The following is a 19,428-nucleotide window of genomic DNA, read 5'->3' as shown; positions in this document are numbered from 1 at the left end:
TCAGAAGGGCTTGGGTGATAATTAGCCATGTTTTACCTTTTTGCCTCTTGAGAGAAACACGGGAAGAAAATAACACACGGCATGATGAAGATGGGGAGGGTCTGGGGAGAGCTTGTTTAAAGAAACGATTCTGCAAGTGGACAGTGATGGTATTTTAAGAGGTAAATGGAAGACCTCTTAAGTCCCCCGATAAAAGCCTGAGAGAGCCCCGCAGCCATCCTCCCAACAATTTGATACCCACAGATTACCCTGCATATTTAAAACTGAGCTCCAGCCTTCTGGTGCCTGAGCGCGGATATTATGATGCTTCCTCCAGCCGTCGTCTCCGTGCTGCAGGTTACCTGGAGCCTGGCTGACCCTCGGCTGGAGGAGAAACTGGCAGGAGGCACAGAGAAATGAAAGAAGGAAAGAGAAGGTTTGGAAGATAGTAGACTTCAGTGATTCAATTTCAGTCTGCGGCGACACACAAAAAACCAGCCTGCAGACACACACACACACACTCATACGAGACAAAGATAGTCCAAACTGAGATCCAGAGAGTGTTAGATGGACAGTCGCATGCTGAAATACACAAGCCAGGGCATGAATAGCACTTGACCTCATTGTGTTAGCCAGCTAAACGCTGACCTCGCCACTCTCTAGCTACCAACATGAGTCGGTCAGAGCGTAATTACGGCCTTCAACGCAACTACAGCCAAGAACCAGCAGGCAGGTTCATCTGCGTGTGCTTGTCAGTGTCATGTCTGCCTCTCTTCTTCCACTCTGCTCTCCGTCCTGTCTGTACCTCTCAGCACCGAGCCAGGTAGATACATTAGACCACCTTTCGGTGCCTTAATCCCTTCATGTTCAGCAGTTTTAGAAACACATTAATAACACTTCGCCAAGTCGTTAACTTGACAGCACAGCGAGAGTCCTTGATGTTTCAAGTGAAACTGCTGTAACCAGAGTCTCTGCTTCGTCTCTTCTCATCTGCAATTACAGATTCATATGCAAATGCATCCGCTGAGAAAAACAAACATCTGTTTTTCACTCAAGCACACACACACACACACACACCAAAAAACTTCTATGTTATTGCTTTCCTCGTGCTCCCCCTCTGCAGGAGACGATGATGGTATTTCAAGACTCGTGCGAGGAAAACAGGGAGCAACTTAAGAGAGGAGAAGTGGAACGAAGAGCGAGAGGAAGTATGGAGGAGGACGAGGAGAGAGAGATGGAGCTCTTGGGAGGTTTCCACGGGGTCAGGACGAGTAGAGGGCCCTCAGTTAAAGTTTGCCTGTCCCAGCGTGGGGCTGGAGATGATAGCCATCCATCCCGATGTGTTTTCCTTTCTTGTCTCTCTCCCACACACAGCAGATATCACACAGACGTCCTAATGAGGTTAAGAAGCACCGGTTGTCACACCTGCATCCACCACATGCTGATAATGTAAATTCCTTTCCCTCTCCGTCTGTCTGTTTGCTACTTATCAGTCTGTGTCTCCATCTCAAGAGGTTCGTGATTTTCTTAGTGTGTGCATACAAGTGCTGTTCTGTGTGTGTGTTATCATGGCCAAGATAGAGGCACAATGTTATCAGAGTCACAGAGACGCATCAGCACATCTCTCTCCCCGTTCTTCCACATGTGGGCTCGTCTCTCTGCTAACTAACTTCCATTGTTGTCTGCGCTTCGGATCCTGTCTGCGGACCTCGTGTCCAAACAAATCCCCTTGGCTTAACAGCGTAACAAACGTACACAACTTTGTCAAAATATTTTCGTGAGACCACTTTGATGAGTAAAAGCTGCTAACGCTCCGCAGCCTGGCCGGGGTTCAGCCTGCCAGCTGGTTGGTTTCTGCAGTATTTACGACCTGCTGACCCTCAGGCCGTCTCCCTCCCCCTCACCCGCCTTCAACTCCTGACACATCTGCCCCCTCCAACCTCATCACACACGCACACACACACACGCACACACACACACACACACACCCCTTCTTAGCACCTGACTGGACTGCTGAAAGCCTCCTTCCTTCACTCGCTGAGGAGTTCCCTGCAGCAGCAGACTGTTAACGAAAAGACAAAGCATTGAATTGTTGGTCGGTCCTCTTAATGGCAGAAAGGTGTGTTGACCTCCACCACTTCCTCCTGCTTGACCTCTGTCAGAGCAAACGCTCGGCTGGCTCTTACATTATACATTTAACTACAGCCGGGGTGCCTTTGAGAGAGTCTTTACAACCCCATTTTTTTTAACAGAAGCACCATAAGGCCAGAGCACTGACACGCAGACAAACGTATATACAGTATGTGCACTGTATGGACTGTTACCTAATGTGAAACATGTGTACAATAATGTGAATGCTTGTTCAATAGAGCCCAAATTAGTCACACTTGTGTCTACAGGCCACGCGGGTGGAACAAATGTCTAATCCTAACATGTTTAATAATCCCAGCGGGCTCACATAGTTAGTTAAACAGCATCAGATTTGATGAGCTGATGAACATGTTGGCATCGGGAACGTTTTCTAAAAGGCTGTTTTTGCTCTTTGAGGTGGAGGGAAGGAGGGGGAAAGCGTGGAGGGGTGCTCTGCGCCTGGTTTCAAGCCACGGTCTGTTTAACTGCCGTCTGAAAGACTTCCTCTGCAGCCCATACAGAGACACAATACTATAACACATCATCTCACAGAGCGCACCGACAGACACAAGGCACACTGCCTAATAAGTTTAAGATAAGGGAACGACGCGTCTTTTGAAGAGAAGCATCAAGTCGAAACCAAAGGAAGTTCCATTTCTCCGAACTCTCTCAAACAAGGCATCCTTTCATCAGTGAGAAATTCCACCACGTACCACCATCTTCCCCTTTTTCTTTCCCCTCCCTCCACCCATCTAATGCTCAATAGGCAGATTATCAGTGTAGGAGAGGAAACTTGGCCACCATTACTGGAGTGTATTATGTCCAGAAACTGTCTGTGACCCTGCGGGGACACACAGATGGCCGACACATCACTGATAGACAGAGACGGGTAGGCCAACACAGAGACACACATCAGATGTAGCTGAATAGACAGAGCTCATAGAAAACACAGAGTTCAACACGTGGCCGTTAGCCCACACATGCACACAGTTAGTTGTGACCCAAATTAGTGGGGACGCACCCAGAGAGACACATCCTGCACAGACACAAACAGATCGCAGGTCAGAGTTTTCTTATCGCAGCAGGTTTTATGCCGACAGCCGTGATGGAGAAGTTTTTCCTCGCCACACAAACACAACATAGACTCCAAACCCAAACACCCCTGAGAGTATTTAAAGGGAACACTCAGACATGGTGATTATGTGTATATAAGGAGCCTCTTAAGCCTGCAGCTGAAATACAGGCCCACCTGATGATGACTGTTCCCTCCCTAAACATTATCTAAACCTTTATATGTTCAAGTGGTAAATCACAGTCTGTGCTGGGGAGTCACACCTCCATTTCTCAAAAGTTTTTGTTACCAACTTTTCCCTGAGTAACACACATATTCTTTTGGTTACCCCTGGGATCTGAAATGTTTATTTTGGATCCAGGAAGAAGTCCACATGTGGTGGACGTGCTGTGCAGATCTTATCGACAGAAGGAGACTAAAGGCTGCCGTCAAGGGTGTCCTGTCTTGACAGAGTCTGCTTTCCTGTGCCCGCATGTGTTCTCCATATGGCCCAGCGCTAAGTGTGCCCCTTCCCTCCACTAACCACGAGGGAATTCCAGGAAGCCTTACTGTACATGGGTTTTGGTCTAAATGTGCTGTGTGCGCCGCTGTGGTTCTTTTAATCACCACGTGTCTAACTGGGTGACCCTGACCCAACAGGTGATGGAAAAGCAAATGTTTTGGAAAATAAAAATGGAAATGTAGGCTGAGTTCTGCTGCACGGAACAAGTGGGGAGTAGACAAGGAAGGACAGTGTAAGATGCAAGAAAATATGTTAAATGAATGGAAAAGTTCCACAGTTGAGGGCTGGAGCCGGAGACTGGAATCAATGTAGGGTGATAGAATAACAATGGCAAAAAAAAGCAGAGTCAAAGGAGGAAGTCAGAGCCTGGTGTGGTGTTCTGGAGGTTGGGTCGATGACCAGGTTTGATAGAGCGTAACAAAAGAAACACTCTTGAATCAGAGCGACTTCAAATGATTTCAACCCGCTGCGGTTTGGCTGTCAGCACGACTCAGGGGAGGGGGGGGCGGCGACGTATCCCACGATGAGGGCGAGAAGGGATTCAAACAAGCCGCCTGAGCCTTGATGTTTATGTATGTGTTGTCGTTGCTGACGAGGCTGCCGGCTCGACGACGCACAAACAAAACACATTCCAGCGTCTGACGGCAGGAGAGAGAGAGAGAGAGAGAGAGAGAGAGGGCGACGAAGGAAGAGGAAGATAACGAGGATCATCGCAGTAGTGGACGCACACTGAAACACATCATATCAACTCCTGTCACTGGAGGATTTTTTTGAAAAAAAAAAAAAAGGAAGAAAAAGCACAAGTCTCTCTTTCTCTTCATTGTGTTTTCACTCCCAGAAAGATAGCTGCATCTCCTCGGGTTCAGTCAGACACGAGTGGACACCCCCTGTCTCCACTCATCACTCTGTGGTTGGACGTCGGCACTAAAAGTCACTCACTCACTCACGCCTCAATCAACTCGGCTGACAAATCCAGGCCAACACACACACACACACACACACACACACCCTTGATAGCATCACTGTCAGAGGAGAGAGACTGAGATGGGAGAGACAGCAATAAGACATCAAAGGCGAAAACAAGCAGAAGAAAAGTCAGAAGCTGCGGTGGCCTACTTATGGCTGTAGGGCAAAATACCACACACACACACACACACACACACACACACACACACACACACACACACTTAACCTGTCAGGACGGGCACTTTGCCTCCTGAGCCTGGCACACTCACCAACAAGTTTGTCATAAAAGCTGATGTTACTTTTCCATTCTCCTTCTTGTTCTCTTTCTCTCTCTCTCTCTTTCTTTCTCTCACTCTCTCCAAATTCTCTTTCTGGAAAGTTGGCTGGCTGTTTCGGGGCTGTTGGAGAAACTTCCAAACAATCATGCGAGCTGTAAACTATTGCTCAACCTGTGCAGGACGGTCTGCGAGGTCGGTGCTGATTTTACGGTGTGAGCTGCAGGTAAAAGACGTCCTGCAGTTACTGATATATTTTCGTATTTACAGACCTTTGGCTTTAAAAGCCAAACTGGAACAGTTAAGAAGCAGGAACAGGACTGCTTACAGAGTCTCTCTGTCCACTGACACACTGTTTGCTTACTCCACCCTCTGTACACTAACCTTCGTAGTCACGCAATAAAAAGAAAAGCATCCTCTCTGCCTGCCTCTGGTCTGAATGTGTGTGTGTGTCTGTTTATATATGCAGAGGGGATTTCGACTTTCAATATGTGTAACAGTGATGGTAAGACAGTAACATATACTGACAATGACGGTTCAAACTTGTTTTTTTTCATCTGGATTATGACAGATTGATGTGTAAAAGTGTAAACGCGCAGGTCTATTTGAGTGTACACCGGTGTATTGCAAATGTCAGAGAATATCTACATGCTCAGAGGTGTGAAAACGAGAGAGGTGGCCAAGAAAAGGTCGGGGGGGGGGGGGACATGTGTACAGCCTCGGTTCTACAGGCCAGTGTTTGCTTTTCCAGTGCAATATATCAGAACCGGTTCAGGCTCCACACACTGCTGCCCTGACTCCGCCGGACAAAGAGGTCAGTGACGGCGTCACAGAAAGCTCCCTCTTTCAGTCCGTCTACAAAAAACAACAGTTTATACTTGAAAGAAAAAAAAAACCTTTTGGCCTTTTTTTTTTGTTTTTGCTCCCCTTTGATCGCAGCCCTTCCTCTGGCACACATGCATGCGTACACAGGAGCAAGTCTTCCTCAGCGACGGGAGATTTGGCTCCGACCGACCCGACTATATAGATCCCAATCAGAGAGGATATGTGGGATTGCAGCTTCATCTCGCTCTCTGGCTCCATTCAGCCAAGTCAGTATGACTCCAACAGATTTCACCAGAGAGCACAGCGAGGGGTTATTATATCCAATCCCTGGTCTGACAAATCTGTTTCCACTTAAACTACGCACTGCCCGATCTCCCCCCTCCCCTCCACACTCACTCCACACTGCCCTGTTTGCCCATCTGATCTGTTTGTGTGTAATTAGGTATTACAACCAAATCACCCACACAACGGTTCTGTATTGACGACAGTAAGTGGCTTCAGTTTTGCTGGAGCACACATGCAGAGAGACGGATGCCTGCCAGCTAATGCCTATTAGCAATTAGAACTGTGATGGTTGGCATTGATTTTTTCGGAGGGGGGGGAGCAAGAAAGAAAGCTTGATGGTTTTAGTCGGGGGTTTGTGGTTTTGACGGACTCAAAGAGTTTTACGTCTTTGTGAGATCCTGTACAAATGTCTAAAAGCAAGGCGGAACGGATCTGCGCCGCCACAGAAACAACCAGAAAAAGACTGAATGGAGTACTGTAGCTTTCTTTTTTTTTTTCTTTACAAACCATATGCTTTGACACTTAATCAAACCATCTCTGTGTCAAATAACCGAGTGAGAGTGTGGTGTCACTGCAATGAATGATTTCTAACAGCGACTGTAAGCCTGTACTTGGTTTATATCTGGGGTGTGTGTGATAAGAGACAATTACCCTTTTTAATGCCACAGTAGCTTATTATGCACACGCTCGTAATTTACAGTCTGCATTCAGCATCATGAAGGAAAATCTCTAAAAGTGTTTGTTTTTCTTGATGCAAGTCACAGGTGTGTTAACTCAACCATTTTCTTTTAAGCAAACACGACTTAAAGTTTGCAACGTCCATTTTGGAGCCATTTCCTCTCCAGTTTCATGTGAGGGTCAGACATAATTCTCCAGCAGGATGGCAGTCGTTGGGAGAAAGGAGCAGCTTGAGCTTAATGATAAAGTGAAGAAAAGCCTTGATATCGCACCTCAGCATCAGTCTCACACATTAAACCTGATGTTGAATCTACTCCTTTTAGGCTTGTGTTGCTATAGCTACAGATTAGATGAGCAAGGCGGACAAAATAAGACTCTGGTAACTTGTGGCAACCAAGGTCAAAGTGATCCAGAGAAGCTTACGGACACTCTGTCAGTCATTTAAGAACAATGTCAGCTGCTCAGTCAGCAGCTCTGCCCTTCAAGGTTACAGCAAAGTAATTCATCCAAGGCTCCATGAACACCAACAAGCCTAACCAACCTGTCCAGGCCAACAGTGCATTTTCACATGTTTTAGTCAATTTTCTCGACTGATTTTTAACTTCTGACCCTCAACAGATTTCATTTTTATAATGATGACCAAGCCAGACTCTAACACAGGTGCATGTGGCGGTGAAGTGGTTTCCTTTTCAACAAAAAAACCCCCAGCATGCTAGTGTCCAGATGATGCACTTGAACCGCCTGGTCCAAGATTCCAGCCACCTAGCAGCCAGTCTTCCTGCTTCCCTCATTAGCTGCTCCGGCTGCAAACCCCAACTCCGACGTGCAGGACAGACTCCCTCGAGAAGAAAAAAAACCACAGCCAGAACTCTGCGGTGACGCATGTGACACACTGGCTGCACATTTTCCAATTTAAACGAGCCCAGAGTAGCTCAATTCCAAATCTGAACCCTCCTGTTCTCTCTGGATAGAATAAAGAACTCGACCTCCGCAGGCCAAGAAGCGATAAATCGAGATGCTCAAGCGCAGATGCTTTTAAGTTTGCTGTCACCATAACTCTCAATTTGTGTCCACTGCCCTTTTTTTCCCCCTTGAGTGTCTTATTACCCATCATTCTTCGCTTCCTCTTTATCAGTGTTTTACTGTAAACAGTGGTGAGAGGCATGACTCACGCTACTGTAATGTAACAGGAGGAGCGTGGCTCGAACAACAAAACAACTAAATGACTGCAAAGTTGGAAAAAAGAGAGACAAGTGACACACAGGGGGGAAGTCGACTGTTGGGAAAGGTTGTGTGACGCTGACAGCTATTAATGTCACAAACTAAAAGATCTGCGTCAAATGATATGATACCGACAGGAGGCTCCTGCTCCTGAGATCGTCCGACAACTCATTTGCAGTGTGAATATCTGTGAAAGCATTAGTCACGGCTTTCCAAGAATAGTCTTTATACCCACACAAGTACATTTGAGCACCCGCAGATGAGCACATTGAAACACATGTGCACACCAGCACTCTAATGGGTCAGTGTTATTACAGCTGGGACCAGACAAGGAGCCAGTGCAAACAGTGACATGGACCATCAGAGTGTGTGTGTGTGTGTGTGTGTGTGTGTGTGTGTGTGTGTGTGTGTGTGCGTGTGTAGCCAGAGGTGGTACATGCACCCGAACATAACACACGCTCACACACACACACACACACACACAAATAGAAACTGTAGTGTTTTATGTAGGAATCACCCTTATTATCCACTAAAGCTATATGACTTATGGTCTTAACTCCACACACACACACACACACACACACACACACACACACACACACACACACACAGTGACCTGCTGACAGTGTTCACAACTTCATCGGTGCAGTTATTCAGGCCAAATACATGCTCGTTGTTAAAGCCTTGGCGAAATGTGCGGCATGCCGAGCAGGCATCCATCACATGAGGATGAGCTTAAATCAATTTCAACCATAATATTAATATCCTGATACGTTTTCCAAAGACTGCATTTGATCCTGCTCCAGATTTGTGGAGCAGGGAGTGTATTTTCAGAGTGCTGGTTTCCCCATCTGTGTGACCACAGTGCTGGGCTGCTCTCCCTGCATCTCTCTCTGCCCGCCGTTCCCACGCCTCTTTCTGGGCTAAATACATATTTAGGGAAATACTGAGCAGCAAATCATATGCCCTGCTCTCTGAGTGCACCCAAAACCCCATTACTCACAAGCCTTTTTTTTTACTACCTTTACAGAGCCGGGGCGGGGAAACTGAACTTTTTGTTGGTGCTGGACCGAATCAAAGTTTATTTATCCAGGTAAATCATGCTCTCATGCATGAATGTTCTCTTTCAGATAGTCCCTGCTTGAGATTCATACAAGCCACAGAGAGAGAGGCCATTTACATCCACAATCTGCACACTGAAAAGCTTGAATGGGAGCTGCTGAGAGTGATCAGCTTCCCTCAAGGTCAAGTCACTCGTTTGCATATACATAACTATCGACCACGCTTCAACAGCTGACTCTGGAAACAAACAAGACACAAAAAAAGCCTGGGGACATTCCCCCCCAAAAAAACCTCAAATGCAACTGCACATGAAAAACCATTCCAGCAGCCGGACCAGAGTTTAAGAGACATCTGTGTGCCCGTTATAAAGATCAATGATTTCATAACCACTTCCACTGTCCATTAGTAAAGCTACTACTCTGCACTTTAAAATGCCTCACAGTACTATCCACGCAAATTATACCAGGAAGAGATGGCTCCTGCTATTTCCTTGTGTGGAGAAATGAATGACAAATGGATTCTTCTGAATAGCGTCACTGTGCAGTCAGCTCAAACCAGTGCTGTGGAACCATTTGAACACATGCAAAGCAGCAGACTAAATAAGTTTCAAGGGTTTTGCGTTTGTGCGTCTGTGCACGCTCGATCTTGCTTGTGCATGAGTAATGAATAAGATCCTGGCACACCACAACCGGGTTCCTCTAATGCACTCCCTGTAGACCAGAAGAAATAAACAGATAAAGATGAAGTGGACGTGAAGGCAAAGAAGGAAAAAAAAAAAAAGAGAGAGGGCCAAGAGCGAGAGTGAGCAGGAGAGGGCAGGAGGAGAGGAAGGAGGGGGGGAGGGAGGGAGTTTTCAGAATTGTTATTGGAGCCGTAGAAGTCATTTCTGACTTAAAGAGTTCCAGATGTGGGCCAGCCTCTGAGAAAGGCACAGAGGCAGAGAGACGGAGAGAAATCAAGAGGGAGGGAGGAGTATTAATCAGACTTTGCCCTTCCGTATGATCAGTAGCCTTCACTCCCTTTTCTGAGACTGTCTCGCTTGAGAAAAAGTGGATCTTTGCAATTTCAGTGACGCTGATGGAGGGAATCTCTGCAGCAGAGTGGGGGGGGGGGGGGGGGGGGGGGGTTGGAAGTGAGGTCTAGGGTGTGGGGTGTCAGGTGGTAAGGTGGTCGAGGGGTGTGTGGCTTTACACAGCCCCGGTCCTGGGCCTATAAAAAGCTAGGGTGGTCAGAATAATGGTCTGTTGTTATTACACACATGCACACACACACACACACACTGGTCTTTCTCAAAAACCAGTGACTGAACTCACCAAAATAGGCCAGTCGAAACCCAACCAAAAAGACATCTGGTTAAATACTGGGACAAAAGCTGCTCTTTAACTTATTTTGCAATGAAATAGCTCCAACACAAGCATATGGCAGTTCCCACGCAATGCACTCTATTGTCTTTAACCCCTGTAGCAGCACAGAATATGAAATGTAAGGTGTCAGGGAATCAGTGTGTGCATGCAGGTGTGTGTGTGTTCTGTGCTGACTGATCTCAGACCTTTATGAGGTTGGCGTTAACGTCTCCTTCACATGCATGAGGAGGTGCTCTTAAATCTTGACTTGGGTAATCAGCCAGCCTGCAGCCCTGTAATAAAGGCCATCTCCAGCTATTTTCTCTCTCTGTGTTGTCTATGTACTTGGATGCGTATGCCCGGCTTCCCCAGCATTTGTTTTCTCTCCCTCTGCGCCGGGCTAAGCTGCGCAATCACACAACAAAAGGCCATTGTCCTGCAGTAAAAAGGCTCTGCTCCAGGGAGCTGGTAGTGGGCCACAAACAAAGGCTGGTTACATTGTCCCAACACAAGCTCGTGAATCAACTCAACGCTGGGCTGCCAGAACCAGCCACGGAAAGAGCCCTGCGAGTCTGCTAGGGTTTGACGGAGAGGGAAGAGAAGGAGAGTTGATTGAGGAGGGATGTGAGGGTGGAGAGAAAACAAATGGACAGGGAGCGGGACACACAGCTGGAGCTGGACGAGAGAGGAGGCCGAGTGATGTAATATATGAGGGGATGGTGGTGGGTGAAAAAGGGGATTTGTCCAACAGGAGGAGAGGAGGAGGAGAGCAGGATGAGGAAATGGAAGAAGGGGAGGATTTGAGGGGAGTGCAGCCAACATAGCGGGAGGATGAGAGGTGAAGTCAGCGTAAACACAGAGTTGTGTCAACAGACAAGCCTCCTGCCTGAGCTCCAGAGGCTCTCCGCACCCCGAATCACAACAGCAGATTGAGGAGTGACGTGTGAGGGCTCAATCCACCGCCGGCTGATGAGAGCGAAGTGGCTTTAGAATCTAATTTGGCCGCTTAACGCAGAATCCTGCACTTGCTTCTCCTCGTATGACCCTGTCAGAGAGAAAATGCTGTCTTTGTTCGTATCAGATGCCTCTGAACTGTTAGTTTCCTATCCTGTCAGGTCGAATTAGCGGCGCAGCCATCAAATGCTCACGCACAAAGAGCTGCTATTGTATCCAGCGGGCCACAGGTCACCTTTTCCACCCTGTGAGGGAGTGGAAAGTGGTGACCATGCGGCACTTTGGGAGGAGAGTATGTGACAGAACACAGGAAAGTTTGGGGCTGAATGTTTTGACATCCAGCAGCAGCACACAGCCAATCACACTGCATCAATTCACCCACAGGAACAAGCTGACAGTTTGATCATTATAAAGCACTGAAAGGACTGTAGAAAGGTTTTTACCATTGGCGTTCTTCCCGCAGATCAGGTGCTCGTAGTGCTGCAGGACTCCCCACAGCTCCGCGTCATTGTTCACCACCCCCTCCAGGGCCTCTGCGCTCACTGTCGCGCCTGCTGACCCCGCGTCGGGCCCCGAATGACCCCTCTCGGCCATCAGCACCCGGGCTCCTATCTCCTCCACCAGAGCCTCCATGCACGCGGTCAGGCATATGGCTGCGTACTCGTGGATGCGCACGGAGATGCGCGTATCCACCATCCAGCGGAAGAAGCGTCCCACGGAGAAGGAGAGGCCGCAGCGGGCCGACTTGCCCTTCCTCAGCAGCTCCCCGGCGCTCATGCTGTACATGGAGATGGCCTTGACCGTGGCGGAGACGCAGTGGTCGGCCAGAGCCCAGCTGAGCACGAGCCTCATGGCGCTCTGCACCTCGAAGCGCGTGCAGCGGCAGTGCATGACGCTGAGCCGCTGCGCCTCTCGGGAGATGCGGATCAGCGCCCTGCGGAGGAGCGCGGACAGCCGCCGCACGGCCTCCGGGGAGAACACAGGTGCGGGTCCCAGTTTCGTGCTCCCGCTCTCGGCCACTTTGCGCAGTATCCTGGCCACCTCCTCTTCGGTCCAGGGGAACTCCTCCAGCTCAGGTAAGCGGGGGCACTTGGAGAAGATGTCCTCCGGGTCCTCGGGCAGGACGGTGTTGACCGTGTCCCAGCTGTTGTTCCTGCTGTTCATGGACCCGGAGTAGTACCACCAGTTGCCCCGGTGAGGGGCCGTCATGAAGGCCTGGGAGTTGGACTTGGAGGAGGACAGGCTGAGGGACTTGCAGGAGTCCCCCGCCCCGTACCCAGAGTCCAGCGTCAGGTCCTCCAGAGTCTTCATGTGGACATTTATCAGACCAGCCATTGCTGTGAAACGGCTTACTGTAGGAGGACTTGTGGGAAAACCTGGTCGGCGGTTTTACCTGGAAGTCAATCAGCAGTCGAAACTCCGTCGAGCTGGATGAACTGGTTTACACCGCGGGGCGCGCGTCACACATACTGCGTGAAGAGTCCAGAGTGAACACACCGCAGTGAACACACCGCACAGATCCGCTCACACGACCTGATGTTGATGTTTTCAGGCGGGACAGCCTGGAAAAAGTTGAAGCAGCTCCCCCCTCAGTCTCACCTTTCCCGTCCGGGCAGCGCAGGGATTTAAACTTCCCTCCAGTAAATCCCGAATCTCCTCAAACACGTCGAACAGTCCCTCTGAGAAACAGCCTGACACGAGTTCGTGTATCAGAACTGGACCCGCGCAGCAGCTCCACGGTCACAAAACTTGCTTCGTTTTCGTTGAGGTAAAAAAAATAAATAAACTCGGAGTCTACTTCATCCCTCCGTCCCGTCCCGGTGCTCGGTCAGAGGCAGGCTGCCGGAGAGACTCAGGCACAGCTGTGAGGAGGGAGGGAGGGACCGCCGCTGAGTGACAACGCGGAAGCGGCTCGAGCGACCAATCAGGAGAGGGGCCGACTTTTTTTTTTTTGTATTGCGGCAGCCAATCGGAACCCGCTCCGAATCTTTCATGAGTTTTGGGAGAAAGAAAACACAAAGTAAAGTTTGTTTCGCCTCAAATGAAGCGTTAGACTCCCCCCCCCCCCAACACGTGTGTCCTACATCCTAAAGTTTGATATCACTCCAGATGTTCCACGTGTTCACAATCTTCCATTGTTTTCTTATCAATCCACTAAATGCGATTAAATAAGATAATGTATAATCCAATTAACGACTGTCACCTCTCACTCAACTAATCCATGAGAATAAATCCCATTAGTTTTCATATATGAGTGTGGAGGGAATTCCTCTGGGTGACTTACCTGGAACCAACCGACCCGCCGAGCAGACTGCTGCCGTCTCCTCATGTTGACTTTTCTCTGGGGGGGGAACTTGGCTGGCAGCCTGCACATCATGAGCTAATCCCTCACCTGCAGCCTGGAGCAGAAACTGAATCTGTGAAAGCCGCTGCTGATGGTGTGAGAGGTGGAGCAGTGTTTGCTTTGATTCAGCGAAGCTTAAAGGGTTTTCACTGAAAGTGCTTTTTAAAAGCTCATGTGGGATCGCAATGAAGACAGAAGTGTTGTAACAGCTTAAATGAGCATTTACAATTTTTTTGCAAAGTGTACCGGCTTGTGCTGCATTGTATTTTACACCCAGTCCACCACTTCTTGCTCATCCAGTACCAGTTAAGCAGAACTGATGTCAGACAAGTGGCAGCTCCTGCTTTCAAAACAAACTCTGAGCAAAATCTTCTTACGTAACTCCAGTTTTGGGTCGCCGTGCGGCCCCCCTTTGTTTGTTACGTCTGGTTGGATGTTGTAAGACGCTTCAGGTGAAGTGAAACAAACACGTCGGAGAGGCCTGTGACTACCTGCTTCTCATCACTCGTCACTCACACACACACACACACACACACACAGGTAGGGTGTGTTTCCACTGGGAAAGAGTCCAACACCATGCCATAATGGGTTTACGGCCCAGCACGTGAGACGGCAACACATTGTGAAAGAGGGTGTAATTAATGTATTCTTGTACATACACAGACGTGGAGGTTAGAGGGCATACAACAGGTACAAAACACAGCAAAGGTGTACTCAAACTAGGATATTACAAGATGGGATTGGTGTTTTCAGGGTAAACGTATCTACAGAAGGCCCGAGACGAAGGGAATGAGTCATGGGATGGTTCAACAGTAACTGTGATGATAGTGTGGGGGGGAGGAGAAGATAAATAAATAAGATAGAAAAGACAAAAATGTCATAAAGTAAACCAATATACAGACACAGAAGCAATGCAGAGGGGACCAGACAGTGAAGGACACCAAGTTGAGTGCGTCAGAGTCAATATATTGACCCTACAACATGTTTCTTCAGGGATTCAAGCTTTTTAAAGTGTTTTCATTCGCCCCCACTTAATTGGAGCTGTTGAGAGCTCCGTGTATATGACATCCAGGAAGGGACAGATCCAAGATCTGATAGTAAGACGACGGGGTGGTTTCCAGAGAGTCGCTAACTTTCTTGGCTGCTGTCAGTCCGAGAAAAATAGCGCTAAGTTTGGAAAGCTTGAGAGCTGACAGATCATTTAGCATCAGATAACCATATATGCAGACAATGTGGAACCAAAAACTCACTCCTACATCATGTTTGTATGAATCACTGCGTAGGGAGTCGACCTTTCAGTCCAGTTCACCTCCCCGGTCTAAATGAAATCAGAGGACACACAGGGCGTAGAGGAGATCACAGGAGGTTAGCTCTTGCCTCATCCAGACCTCATGTGGCTGTGGTGGTGGGGGGGGGGGACAGTTTACCTCATGTTCTTTGTGTGTGTGTGTGTGTGTGTGTGTGTGTGTGTGTGTGTGTGTGTGCATGGACATCGAGTTAGTCCACCACCCAGAGCGCATGTAGTCACACACACACGCAGAGGTTCAACAGCTCGAAACAAACAAAAAAAACCCCCTGCGAGTGATTTCATTCAGTCACGAGAACCTGTCAGCTCTGCTGCAGTTTGAAATGTGAAGTTTCATAATGTTTGCTTTTCTCGCTGCGTTGGCCCGTGGAACACAATGAGCGCGATGTTAGATTAATTTATCTTAGAGTGGGTATCTGGAGAGTGATGTCAGCCTCACAGAGTGGAAACAGAGGGAGGCTCTCAGAGATACCACGTTTACAGATGCGCCCCACACACACACAGCTCTCCTTCTATTTGCAGGTGTTTTTTTTTGTTTTTTTTGAGTTGTCATTGAGGCTGTCAAGTGACGTGTGTGGATTCTTTGTAAGCCCACTGAAGCTCGATGTGACTCATTTCCAGGACACAAAGGGCTTCATCTTGTCACCTGACGTGGTCACATTCTCATCTGAGGTCAAGAGCGGTAAATCGTTTGCATAAAGGAAGCGATCACTGACACGAGCGTTCATGTGAGCGTAGGAGGGGGATTTCATTCTGAAGCAACCTCACGACTCATATTGTGTTTATTCTCATACACTGAATCAAACTGTTTGAGGAACCCCCCCTGATCCAAATTCGTCTGTGGTGCTGGTTTCATTATGATGTCAATGAAGCTTTCCAACCACTGCACCTCCACAGGTATGTGTGCTACGTGTGGGTGGAGCACCACCGTGTGGCTAAAAAGGGAATAAAGTGTTCGTTCTATGTTTACTTTTTTCAACTGATAGGAGACAACAATAAAGAAAAACACACACATGCCTGAAAAGTTATCTGGACGTAATCATAAAATTTTATTTGCAAAAAACCGACAAATCAAAATAAAAGTACAATACATTCTTAAAACCTTTTCTCTACAAAACAATTTCACAGAAATTACCTTGGAATGTATATTCCTATTTTTCAATTTTATGTTTCTTATATATATAGTCTTATATTTAATGTGTTTCCTTTTTTGTTTTTCTTTAAATAGTCCCATGTCAGCGTTTAATGACGTTACAGTATAGACCTTTTTTTTTTTTTTTTTCCTTTTTAAATTTCCTGTAGAGGCAAAGAAAAAAGGGTCTCGGAGGGCATTTTGACAATCATATAGTCAATAACAGATCATTAACTCTCCGCCTTACACATAGATGTCCCACCTCGAGCCCTCCTGCCACTCCCCATCAGTGTGAGTACCATGTTGCATAAACAGAGGCATTAGGAGCCCCCCGACCTCCAGACAAGCTAACGAGTGGAGGTCGGGTCTCCTGCTGGCCTGCAGCTGCCAGGTGAGTCTCCATCACACCTGCATGATCCCACTCAGCAGTCATCAGTCCCACCACCTCTGTTTGTCTCACCGATGGGGCAGCTGGCTCCTGAAGACCGCTCCTTCCTGCTTCTAAAGTAACACAACAAACACACTGACACGTCTGTAATCCATCTCAGGAGAACCGTTGTTTCCTTCTTTACAGTGTATCTGAATTTTACAGTGACGTTACAGCCTGCTGATAAATAACGGTGAGTTTCTGCCTGTCCCTGCCCTCTTCTGTCAGTCGTTTAGTTTAAAAACTGCCTGCAGCCAAACCCTGATAAAAGGCACACATTTGTGAAACAGCCCACGCTTTGCCACATTGTGTCCAACACATGAACTGCTCTCTCCCTTCTGTTGGAGCTTTATACAAGCTTTAAAAAAAAACAACAAAAAAACAAAACAAAAGAAGAGCGTTGATGTTTTCATTAGCTAAGCACTTCCCTGTCTCGGTGGTATTTCGACACGAGAGATGGAGTTTGAATCCCTCAGATCCAATATGTTGAAACAAAGCTGCACAAAAAACCTAACAAACTGTGTAACAACATGAGATGAAAAAAAAAAAAAAGGCAGAAAAAAGCTGTTGCTGTCCTCTGCTGCTTCCCTCCTGTTCAGAGTTTTATGTTCCAGTTGACAATGAGGTTAGAGATCCGGAGGGAGCGGGAGGATACCATCAGTTGAGTTAAAAAAGGTGTAAACCGTTGACAGATTCAGTGTTTTAGAACAGAAAATAGCACCCCGAATATGATAAGAGCATCTGCACTCAGTCAGGACGAGTGAAAAAAGCCACTTTTAAATAACTAACAGCACAAATGCTTCAGTTCAACCCCAGTAAAGGAAATTAAATTAATCAAGTCATGACCGATAAATAGCATTAACATGGGCAGAGTATGTAAAACTGATATTACAAAACAGCAGTAGTGTTTTTTATATATATATGTAATGTTCCGATGGAAACAAGTCAGCAGGGGATGGATGAGATGAAGGTAAAAGAGAAAAAGGAGGGAGAGAGAGGGACAGAAAGAGATATAAAGACGATGTATCTGTTTGAAAGATGGTTGATTTCTGATTGAAAAACCTTTTTTTGTTTTCGTTTCGAAACATCAGGAGAACGTCAACCACCTCGGGCCGTACTGGTGAATGATATCCAACAGGTAGTAGTTGAAGTATATTTTGTAAATCTCTCTTTCTACTTGGAGCTGACGACCGCCCCCTCTGGATCCATCCGAACAACACGTCGACGCACATTCGATTAGAGGCTCCCACACGGGGGGGAGAGTGTTAGCAAAAAAAAAAAAGATCTTAGGTTGTCTTCACGTCTCCTTGTTAGAAAAAAAGGTGCTTCCTGTCACCATGAGCGCACACGAGCGGGCAACACACCCACGTACATTTATATATATACACACACCCACGCTCTCAGACACACACACACACATACACACTCGCACACACAAAATCAGCTGCTTTCCAGTCTGTCTGAAAACATTGCACCAAAAAAAAAAAAAAAAAGGAAACAGAGAGAAGGAGAAGAAAAATAACTCTCTTCTCTCTGTACAGTAGTTCAGTCACTGAGGCAAAGTGCTGACTCAGGTCTATCCCGCCACGAAAATGCCTTGCTTGCAAAAGTTCAGTTTCCTCATACAAACAAGCAAAGAAAAGGGGCCCGGTGGCGAAACAGAGGCTTCCCTGAACGGAGCCAGTTTAAGAAAGAAAAAAAAAAAAAGGCAGAGTTCAGGCAGTGAGCGAGCTCCTGCAGGCCTCTCTCACACACAGTGGATCTGCAGGCAGGTTCAGAGTCCTCCGACCAGCAGGGGGCGGTGCTATCCCTTTGGAGTTTTCTTGTTCTGAGCGTTCCACATGCCTCGTTTGGAGTGGTAGTAGTGAAAGAAGTTCCTCAAACGTAGTCGTTCCACCTCCAAACCATTCTGCAGCACCCTGGGAGGAGAGAGAGGGAGAAACCACTGGGTTAGAACGGGTTTTAATGAGGACAGGTACTCCAACATCAGCATCTATCTGTGGCTGCCTGCCAGTGTGATAAAAAACTTTCCTCTTTTTATTAGAAGTTAGGCCAACTTACATCTCAGGGGGTAGAAATGCACACATTTTCAAATGAATTTAATGAATCAGGTTTTTAATGATCCATCTCTGAGTTGAGCGAGATGAGAGCATTGAGAGGCATTAAAAATATATCAAATAGTATTTTAAATAGTCATTTAATATACTATGAGTGCCCAGAAAGTTAATTTTATCCACCCTTATTATTTTTTGGGGGTGAAGGTAGAAATCTGAGAGGTGGTAAAACCTGCACATCTGCATGACTGAAAAGTTCAAAAGGTAAATTAAAATTCGGTCTTTTTTGTAAACTGAGCCGTTACCTCACTGCCACAAATTTACCTCATAATTAAAGATGAGAAAAGAACTGGATATCGGTCTGAGAAAAGGATGTAGTGCTATTTGTTTAATTCACAAAGCGCGCATAGAGAAATGACTTCATATCTTTCAACCAGCATGCACTGCAGGGTTGGCTTGTTGCCGGGTTACCTGTCCAGCAGCTCCCAGTCCTCTCCACCCCACCGGTCTTTGAATTCCTCCGTGTTCATGCCTCCGATCTTATCAAAATCAGACTTATAGATTCCGAACAGACCGAAGCCGTTTACCTCCCAGTAACCTGCGGAAAAGAACAAAAAAAAAAGGGAGAGTTTGAAGGAGCTGTTGCACTATGTTGCATCAACGGTGGGTATGAAAGTAAAGTGTGAGGCTTACACAGCACGAGCATGTGCTTCTGACGCAAGCGTGTTTACTATGCGTGTAAACTGAAAAGCTGCATCAGCGATTCAAGTTGTCTGTAACTGCCCGAGTTTGAGTGACGAGTGAAGCTGCGAACTTGTGAACTCTGTTAATATGAGTGTGATTATGCCCGTATGAGCACAGCTGTGCGTCTGC

General features: G+C 47.2%; 2 protein-coding genes across 2 annotated transcripts in view; both read right to left on the bottom strand.

The window, feature by feature from the left end:
* Window positions 1-13,333, bottom strand: part of abtb2b (ankyrin repeat and BTB (POZ) domain containing 2b) — a 43,814-nt gene extending 30,481 nt beyond the window's left edge. Inside the window, exon 1 of the mRNA XM_037107133.1 lies at window positions 11,736-13,333. Within this exon, the coding sequence (XP_036963028.1) occupies window positions 11,736-12,627 (892 nt within the window). The 5' untranslated portion in view covers window positions 12,628-13,333. The remainder of the gene's footprint in view (window positions 1-11,735) is intronic.
* Window positions 13,334-15,970: 2,637 nt separating this feature from the next.
* The window catches only part of b4galnt4a (beta-1,4-N-acetyl-galactosaminyl transferase 4a), a 140,188-nt gene continuing 136,730 nt past the window's right edge, over window positions 15,971-19,428 (bottom strand). The window contains exons 19-20 of the mRNA XM_037108267.1: window positions 19,027-19,153; window positions 15,971-18,420 (exon numbers count right to left, since the gene is read on the bottom strand). Of these exons, the coding sequence (XP_036964162.1) occupies window positions 18,306-18,420; window positions 19,027-19,153 (242 nt within the window). The 3' untranslated portion in view covers window positions 15,971-18,305. The remainder of the gene's footprint in view (window positions 18,421-19,026; window positions 19,154-19,428) is intronic.

This window comes from Acanthopagrus latus, chromosome 8 (genome assembly GCF_904848185.1).
Source record: "Acanthopagrus latus isolate v.2019 chromosome 8, fAcaLat1.1, whole genome shotgun sequence".
Lineage (NCBI taxonomy): Eukaryota > Metazoa > Chordata > Actinopteri > Spariformes > Sparidae > Acanthopagrus > Acanthopagrus latus.
This window is presented reverse-complemented; position numbering and strand designations above follow the sequence as displayed.